At 32.4% G+C, this 10,183-nt stretch overlaps 1 protein-coding gene and 2 long non-coding RNA genes across 3 annotated transcripts in view; 2 read left to right on the plus strand and 1 right to left on the minus strand.

Annotated features, from left to right (window-relative positions):
• LOC135085330 (uncharacterized) overlaps positions 1–10,183 on the minus strand; it is a 271,536-nt gene that overhangs the window by 119,982 nt on the left and 141,371 nt on the right. The window lies entirely within an intron of this gene.
• LOC135085562 (uncharacterized) lies at positions 2,478–7,342 on the plus strand. Its single transcript, XR_010260164.1, has 5 exons — positions 2,478–3,843; positions 4,065–4,118; positions 4,530–4,682; positions 5,158–5,244; positions 5,368–7,342. It is a non-coding gene; the product is annotated as an uncharacterized LOC135085562 (long non-coding RNA).
• On the plus strand, positions 8,049–9,245 carry LOC135085433 (protein HGH1 homolog). Its single transcript, XM_063980230.1, has one exon. The coding sequence runs from the start codon at positions 8,129–8,131 to the stop codon at positions 9,209–9,211; it is 1,083 nt and encodes a 360-aa protein (XP_063836300.1). The 5' UTR covers positions 8,049–8,128; the 3' UTR covers positions 9,212–9,245.

Below are 10,183 nucleotides of genomic sequence, written 5' to 3' on the forward strand. Positions count from 1 at the left end.
TCTAGGTACTTATACAGGGTGTTAGGTAAATGGGTATATGAGCCGGCACTAGCCTATGTTAACATATGCATTAAATGGTATGGTGAAGTCAGAAATTTGATAATCATCATTTTTAATTTTTTAAATTTCCATACAAATTAAAATTTATAAAATCAGATTTGTATGAAAATTTAGATAATTAAAATGATGATATCAATTTTCTGACTTCACCTACCATTTATACAGGGTGTTAGGTAAATGGGTATATGAGCCGACACTAGCCCATGTTAACATGGGCATATAAATGGTATGGTGAAGTCAGAAATTTGATATCATCACTTTAATTTTTTAAATTTTCATACAAAATAAATTTTATAAAATCCGATTTGTATGAAAATTTAAATAATTAAAATTAAGATATCAATTTTCTGACTTCACCATGCCATTTATATGCCCATGTTAACATGGGCTAGTGTCGGCTCATATACCCATTTACCTAACACCCTGTATGCATAATTATGTTAACATGGGCTAGTGTCGGCTCATATACCCATTTACCTAACACCCTGTAGAATTAATTGTTAAAAAGTAGGTACGTAAAATGTGTTATATTGATAGTGTAGGTATGTAGTAGACACGCAATTTTGGTATAAAAAGTTAATAATATACTTAAGATGTTGCTAGAACTACTACGTCCTTAGAAAATCGAACACCATTTATGTGCCTGCAATGTAACTGATTTCGTCCACTAATGTAATTAAATGTAAATATTTTGAACAATAGAGCACCGTTTCCAAGTAAATAAATACTAAAAAATTATTGTAGTTTTATTGTCTTGCTAATCAGCAAATATTGTGAATTAATTTTAGTTTATAGTTTATTGAAGTCAACTTCAAATAAACACTTTTACGAATAAGCTGAACGAATGCTACACTACAGGCAAAAGCCGAAGGGGATTTCCCGACTCTTAAGACTCATGGAGGACACAGGCAGACTGTTTTTAGTGGATGGGTTTCACCTTCTGGTAGCAGTCCCACATAATATACCCACCTAACTGCCTCCACGGCTGGATGCTATATTTGCATTTTCCTGACGATCATAAATAAAAACTTACTGCCGTCAATTCTATACCATGAAAAAGAAATAGCCACTTCCACCAGAGTAGAGTTTAATTAAAAAAAAGGTGTAGGAGGTTTTAATCGTTTGGTGTAAGGGATCTTTTTTCCGAATTTCCAACGAATGGATGTCAAATTGAGGATAACACAGTGGGTCTAGACAAAGTGCCATTATAATCGCAAACCAGTCGAAAAGTGGTCGAAAAGCCCCTTTTTTGTATGGAATTTGACGGATTCGATTTTCGATTCGATCAAAAAGTGCGTTTTGTCTAGGGGGGCAGGAACTTACACGATGAAACGTCAACTACATACAACTGTCACTAGCAGTGGGTAGACACTTCTCATACAAAGACTAGTCTCTATATGTAGCAATTGATATACAACCTTATCCCTTAAGCAATAAAGTGCATTTTGGATTGATTTCACTATAGCAGGGGAACCCGCGGATCAATACCACCATACTAAAAATAATTGTTTAGTGTCCTTATGTTGGTAGTATTGTTAGTTTGACAAATGAAAAAAAATGTCTGTCAATTGAGTTTGAGTTTTTAACCGGCGAATTGATTCGTGTGAAGTTATTTTCTCAGATTTGGTGCAATATTACTGTAAATAAACTTTTCTGTCGTTTACGTTGAGTTGATTAAGTTCCTCCGTATCGGGCGTGATAAAGTTTGCTGTTCAGTGTTATGTTTTTTGTGAGATAGAGACTCTTTTAAATAAGCTGTTTCAACTTCTACAGAAGTTTAAACTCTTATTTACTTTTCTGTTTAATGGGTATGTTATCTACTTACTTGAAATATTAGATCTATTACAAATCTATTTTTCATTAAAAACAACCCTATGTGATGAAAATGTAAATGTACTTTCAAAACTGTTTACTTTTAAAATTGGTAAATGCATGAACCAGGGCATTGACACTGGTTGGAGAGAAATTATAGGCTTTGTTTAATTAATACCTATTTCATTTTAGGCTTCTACTGATAATGGAGAGTAGAAACAACAAGAAGTGCGTTATTTGTAATAAGAGGCGAAGTCGTGGTGGATCACCCTTACTTTTGAGTAGGTTTCCTCTGGATTCTGACCGGTAAGTTTCTAATAACACTCATTTATTACAAGATAATTTTACTGATTGTGTAAACTTAAAGGCTGGGATTAATATTTTTAATCATACAGTAAATAACCATAACCAATTTTTAATTTCAGTATTTTGTTTCATACTCTGTAAATGAATTGCATAACAATACTAAAAGAAATTAGTTGATGAATAAATTTCAGTTTGTTATTCTTTTTCTTTTCTAATAGGTATTTCTTATTTCAGTTGTCGAATGTGGGTTAAAAATGCTGGCATAGAAGACTTAGCATATCGTCAGTTGCAGGTTCACTTGGGGTAACTGACAAAATACGGTTTTTGAGTCAAATATACAGTTTTTCTTAGTTTTTTCTGCTCTTTCGAATGGTATACGTAAAAAAAATCTAGCTTTAAAAAAATTACAATTACACGGACATTTTCAGGTGTGAACTTTTCAGATTTCCTTCAAAATTTTGGTGTAACTGACATTGTAATAATTTTACCAGGTTGAATTGGTGTATCTGTAATAATGTAAAAATTTTGCTACAAAACTTTGCAATTACACTGATTTGCTAAGGTTTATAACATGAAATAAAATAGGAGTTTAGAAAGTTTTGAGGCATATTACATTATTATTATACCTGCAGTATCAGTTAAAGAAGTTAAAGTTAGCTCAACAAAAAAAAAAAATTAAATTGAGCAACTATCCAGCCAACTAGGCGTCACTGCGCGTTGCTAACATTAACCTGTTGTTACTCTGTTACTTTTACTGTTGTAGTACTCATGACCTTAATTCAACATTGCTATAAAGAGGTGGGAAATTAAATCCATTTTATTTTCAGTTTAAGTTGCCCCGTAGAGCTAAATACGGTATTGGTAAGTCAAAGCTTAAAAAAATATTGAAATTACTTAGTTTCACAGTAATACTTTAGTTATTTCAATATTTCTGTCTTAAAAAAATTAAATACACATATTTTCTTGATTTTCATGGCTTTTTTAACATTTTTTAATGAATAAAATAAAAGTTACTTCTAATAAAATAAAATAAAAAATAAAGAAAACGACAAAATGTTATTTTTTTCATGAATTCTCTTATTTTTTAATACTTTTACATAAATTATACAGCAACTAAGTAAACAAAACCCAACAAATACATCAAATTATTTTAATTTGGGCAGTACTTACACCAATTTGACCTATGTTTTTTCCAAAAGTCTGGTGCAAAATTAGTGTAACTGTCAAAAGTACAAAAATACATTGGTGTAACTGCAATTTATTTCCTTAACTAAGACATATTAGATAATTCTTTTTATTTAATCTAAAACCGCGTAGAATTCTAAGCATTTGTGTAAAAACAAATCCAAAAAAGGTTAAATAGGAAAAAAGTTATGTCCGATTTAAGACAAAAAAAAACTTTAAACGGCTCTACTGAAAAACTGTATTTTGTCAGTTACCCCAAGTGAACCTGCAACTGACGATATGTACCTATTGAAAAGTTACACCAACTTAAGTTTGTTTGTGGTGGGCACTTCACTCCTGAATCCTTCAATGCCAAAGGAACTCGGCTGAAGAACTCAGCTATTCCAACACTGGAATTGAGCAATCCCATCTTGCCAGATGAAGTTTTGACAGAGTTTCCTCTTCATGTAAAAGACTCCAATAAAGAAAACCTCAAGACAGGTATGATGATGACTTCAATTATTTTTTTTAAATTTAATTTACTATCTATCAATTTTTCTGAATTATTTAGATGTCTTAATTAATTTTCTTTGGTTTCCAAAACAAACCAACCGAATGCAATTTAACAAGGTTCTTTCTTTGTAACCACAAACATGTGTTGTATGCTTATCAATAAATAATATATAATTTCAATTATTAATTATATCTATACTTTGTTACAGTTCTTTATGATCATTCATATTGCATTCCAAAGAAGTCAAATCCAGTTGAACGAGGTATGTTTATCTAAAATTATACTAATAATATAAAAAGGAAATATTTAATTGTTTGTTTGTATTTGATCGGCTCCGTAACTCGAAGCCAAGATAGCCTAAAGTGCGGGTTAGAACCCCACAGCTTGAATATTGTAGTAAACCCACTCGTAACACAATTTAGCTTAGAATGAGGTGTTGAGTTAGAGGGACTTTAGTAATTTGTGTAATACAAATTCTTCAAAAAAAGTACCGGACCAATTTGAAAAATTTTAGGCAATCTACATTAATTAGCCAGGTTAGCTAGTTTAATAATATTTATAAGCTAGTAATTTTTAATGTGAGCAAGACATGTACCTAGACTGATTGTACCCTAAAGTTGGATAAGAACATGACATTTTATTACCCAATTCACATTTCATTATCTGCTTTCAGTTCCCCTTACAACTACAACCAAACAACTAAATTCAACATGTTTGGGAGCTGTGGATATACCAGATTCTGGTATTTCTGCGAAAACAACTTTTGAACCTCTTCCTTCTACTTCCAATGCACCAGAACATATGACCTATAAACCCATTGCTCATGGTAAGTGTACAAACTAATTATTTACCTTCTAAAATATGCCTTCCCTCAAACTAAAGAATGCCACCCTGGATGCGTTCTGCAGTCTGCAGTCAGGTCAAAATGTACTTATATGTACCTACAACATTCTAGGTTTCTGTACATTTTATATTAATGCGATTTGACCGTGCGGATACGAACAAAGAACGCAAAGCACACGTGACTGATTGCCTTATCACGACCACTTACAGATTGTCTTGACATACCCGCAGAACGCATCCAGAATGCAGAACATTAAAACCTCTAAATGCCTTTAATTTAATATTATGTCATTGTTATTGAAGGTGGGCCCACGCTTCATATTTTATGAGAAGAGCTATCATTATCCTGTCTTTGCATTTTTTTAAAACTTGATAATGATTGATTGATTTGGAAATAATATGTTTCATAAAACAACAAAATAAATTTTAAACTAATTTGCATATTTATAATATTTCAGATGATAAAAACATTTGCCATCAAGATGCACAGGCAGAAATATTAGTCCACAGTTATAAAAGACCTAAGAAAAACATTGAAATGAAAGGTAAGATAAAACATACCTAATTTAAAAAACTAAGTAAAATTGCTGATTAATTAACCAATATTCAATTCAATTTGCTTTAATGTTGTTTTTTTACTAATGGAAATGTTTTTATTATTATTACAGACACTTCATCAACATTTACAATTAAAGAGAAGAGGCTTTGGCGACAGTTACAAAATGCAAAAAAAACAATAAGGAATATAGCGAAGTCAAGAGTGAATTTAGACAAGTTAGATTCGGAAGTGCTGACATCGTTAGTAAAGGATGTAGTGCAGAATAACAAAAAAAAGTCACAAGGAAAAAGGTGGACTTTAGCCAACAAAATATATGCTTTGGCTATATTTAAACGGTCCCCTAAAGCATACCGCTATATGCAAAAGCTGTTTACGCTACCAAGCACTAAAACACTCCAAAGGATTTTAAAAAATATACCAATGGAGCCTGGTATAAATAAAAATATAATTGATATGTTAGAGGCAAAAGCATCAAGTATGCCAAAGGAAAATAAATATTGCTCGTTAATATTTGACGAGATGGCGTTAAAGAAACGGATAATTTATAACGAAATTGCTGATAAAGTGGATGGCTACGTGGATTATGGAGAGGGCGAGAACATGGGACGAGAAAAGAAAATTGCAGACCATGCGTTAGTGTTTATGATACAGGGTGCTAAACATAAATACAAACAATATATTGCGCACTATTTTGTGGAAGGCACAATATCAACAGCAAAACTGGCAAAAATTATATCGGACATCATCAAAAAATTAAAAGAAATCGGATTTGTGGTTCTAACAACAGTTTGTGATCAGGGATCTACAAATATAGGAGCTCTTAACATGTTAAAAAGAAACTGTGGACAAGGCATAGATAGCAACTTTTTCTCTGTAAATAATGACAAATTTTTTATAATCTATGACATCCCTCACTTGTTCAAATCATTACGAAACAATTTCTTTAAAAGTGGAAATATGTCTTTCGATGGAAAAATTGCACAATGGAGGCATTTGGTAGTTGCAGAAGAACACAACAGAATTTTTTTAAATTTTAAAAAACTGAATAGTACCATTGTAAATCCAACATTCAAAACTAAGATGAGGGTGAAGTATGCTGCGCATGCTCTGAGTAATACCGTGGCAGCTATTTTAAAAATGATGGCATGGAAAGAAGTTTCTGATTGCAATGATACAGCATTTGTGATTGAACAGTTAGATAAACTATTTGATTGTACAAATGGTCCATCATCTTTAAATGACGTAAAGAAAGGGATCCGGGAAAATGTTTCCACATCAAGTAATCACATTGAGTCTTGGACCTTTTATACTGATAAGTTAAAAACCATAAAATTTATAACAGCAGAAAACACGATACTAAAAAATGTTAAATGCGTAAAGGGATATCAAATATCTATCAAATCCTTAAACGATATTTGGGAAAAGTTAAAGAATGAAGGGTTTAAATATATGAACCTTAGACAGTTTAACCAAGACTCTCTGGAAAACTTATTTGGAATCATTAGGCAACACAGTGTAACCAATAGAAATCCCACTATCACGCACTTTACTGCAGCGCTTAAAACAAGCATGGTTACTGGGCTGAAAGTGCCTCATAGCAGAAGTGCTAATTGTGAAGCAGACAACAATAAACATATGCTGGAATATAAAGACATTTTAAAAACTAATTTAAAAACAACAGAAATAAAAATTAATGTTCAAGATTCCACAGACACTGAATTTTATCCTGTGTTGTCTATCCCGGACCCTGAAAACTTAGAACAGCCCATTGAAAATTTGTGTAGCCTTGAAAACCAACCAGTAGTATATGTAAGCGGGTATTTAGCTGCCAAACTATTACAGAACAGTTCTTGTTTAATTTGTGAAGAGTGTTTGAGCGTGAAAACTCCTGTTGACAATGATTTGTATGCATATATATCTCTTCGCGAATGGTGGCATGATAAAAAAAGTCTCGTTTATCCAACAATTCAATTATGTACCACCGTAAATGAAGCTAAACAATTTTATCATGACCATATTGCCGACCAGATATATATGGAAAATGTTGGAAAATTCATTTTCTTAATGTTGAGTACAAATTGTAATTTTAGTTGATTTAAATGTCAACAACATAATAAAGAAATTTATGATAAGATGTTTAAAATATTAAGTTACCTTTTTCTAAGAAAAAGTTGTAAAATCATTAATGACAGCTTCATAAAAAGTGAAAACAATTTTGCTGACAAAAGTAAAAAAGCACAGCAACAAAGCATTGAAAAGTAATCTTGAGGCTGAGGTTCGATCAGCTGATAAGAAAATTAAAGATGTTTATAAATAAAAATCCTATTTTTTCTTAGAAAAAGTTGTGAAAATAAAAGTTTACAAAATTATCATTTCTGTACTTTGTTATAATATTCAATAATTCCTCATGCATGCCTACAACTGCTATGTCATGTTCAATACTTATTGTAATATACCTATTTTATTTCGAAATAAATAATTTACGTTACAAAACTTCGTTTTACTTACACATAGTATAAAATAAAAATAGTAATCATTAAAATATTGAAGGTTCCTATACTAGATATCGATATGCAATTACAACCCTAGCAAAGTATCGATAATCGATAAGTTATTACGAACGTCACTAATACTGTCAGAAAATAAGGCATTATGTTGGTAGCTCCGCCCGTAGTTTGTGCGGTTATTGGTAAAGATTTGCGGGTCGTTCTCTAAAATGCATGTGTGTGCGTGAGCTCAAAAAATATCTATGGAGTGCCGTCTCTTACTCTTTTATGCTCTTTGGTCACTAGTGTCAAAAAATTTACGCACCACATTCCACCGCACATGTTTTCGCACTTTCTTTGAGATATTTTCCCAAAAAATAAATAATGGATAAAGATCCGCTCAGCGAAATAGTGGAGTTCCTTAAACCAGACTCTCGGATAGACTTGAAACACATTTCTATTGACCATTTAGTCGGATTGTCTGCGACGGAAGAAGGTGTATCGACGTTGTTGAAAAATGAGCAAGTTATACTGAGTATCATTGAATTAACCAGCGATAAAGTGGACGAAATATCCAAGAATGCTTTGCTCGTGCTTGTGAACGTGTCTGCGAGCGTGATAGGCGCTACAGAACTGTTAAAATACAGACCGAGTAACCACAAAAACATTCTCGAACTACTTGTCAGTTACGTTTTAGACCCTCAAAAGAAGGACGCAGACGCTGCTTGCATGATCTTATCCAACATAACCAGGCTGGAGGATGAGTTAGAAGTGTGCCTAGACTCATTTATACCGCATTTGAACGATATAATGAACGCTTTCGTAAATATTGATTACAATAAAAAAGGATGTAACTTACACTACCTCGCTCCTATGTTCAGCAATTTGAGTTGCAGTTACAGAATACGCAAATGGCTGACCGAAGAAAACCCACACATACCACTGCTCAAATTACTACCATTTTGCAATTACGAGCTGTCGAACATCCGTAGGGGTGGTGCTATTGGCACGATAAGAAACCTCTCATTTGACACAGAACATCACGACTTTCTTTTAAACTCTGATTTAGATCTGCTCACGTACCTTTTAAACCCGTTGATGGGAAACGAAGATTATCCCGACCACGAAATGGACAAGTTACCGATAGCACTGCAATATTTCCCCAAAGAGAAACGCAGAGAAAGAGATCCGGATATACGAAAGATGGTGTTAGAAACTCTAAATAAGTTATGTACAAAGCGAATGGGCCGAGAAATGCTAAGAGAAAACGGTGTATACTACGTTTTAAGGGAATATCATAAATGGGAAAAAGACCCACATGCGTTGCTAGCGTGTGAGAATGTTGTCGATATACTAATTCAGAAGGAAGACGAGGTTGGCGCAGACGATTTATCTGCAGTAGAAGTCCCGGACGATATGAAAGAAAAGTTTGAGCAAATGGACAAAGAATACATAAATAATGTATAAATTTTATTTACTACAAATATATTATTGTAGCTTATGTTGTATTAATTAATCTGTTGATTCTTTATTTTTTTTTATCAAAAGATGTCTAGGACTGATATAAATCAAATCAAACGATTACATGAAGTAAAAGTCAATATTATTATATTCACATTTATTTCAGAATAATATTCCTTAGTCAAAACACTTAAGCTTATGCTTAACTTAATTTAAAAGTAATATAATTTTATCGACAAGTATTATTATGTTGCCATAATAGTACGAATATTTTATAGTTTACAACATTGCAAATATTCTAAGACATCTATAGTCCGGTCGCCGAGCACGTAGAATTTCGTCCAAAAGCTACCCATCCTTATCGCTCGCGCGTTACATTGCTAGTATAGCTTGGGGTCATTGGACGAAATTCTACGTGCTCGGCGACCGGACTTCGAGATTATTAATTAATAATACATCAGTATGACATTACCTGTAAATGCGAAATTAAATGCAAATTATCATAGTTGAAAAAAATACAAAATACGAAGCTCGTTTTCCATTATCTTTTTTATATGGATCTTAGTTTTACAATCATTTAGTAACTTTATAAGCAATAAAGAATATAAATTGTACCCACAAGTCTAATTTTAGAGCTTACGAAATATAATACAGGACGTTCCAAAAATAGTGTTTTTTCAGAGATATGGCACTTGTAATTATACATAATGTAATACAATTAGTAAGTACCTTATGTAAAATAATTTTGAATTTTAAAGATAGTTGGGCTTTGGTAGACTAATGCCCGTTTTCACCATCAATCCCTAATTTTTAAGTGACCCTTATGGTAACCCATAACAAGAATTTGGTTTGCATAGGGATCACTTAAACATTAGGGATTGATGGTAAAAACGGGCATTAATTACTCAAAACATACGAAAATGAATGCTTTAAAAATTAAAAGCATACAAGGTGACCCTATAGGTCATTATCTATAAA

This window comes from Ostrinia nubilalis, chromosome 28, assembly GCF_963855985.1.
Source record: "Ostrinia nubilalis chromosome 28, ilOstNubi1.1, whole genome shotgun sequence".
NCBI lineage: Eukaryota > Metazoa > Arthropoda > Insecta > Lepidoptera > Crambidae > Ostrinia > Ostrinia nubilalis.

Coding starts and splice junctions, on each gene's coding strand:
- LOC135085433 (XM_063980230.1), top strand. CDS start 8,129: ATGGATAAAGATCCGCTCAGCGAAATAGTGGAGTTCCTTAAACCAGAC.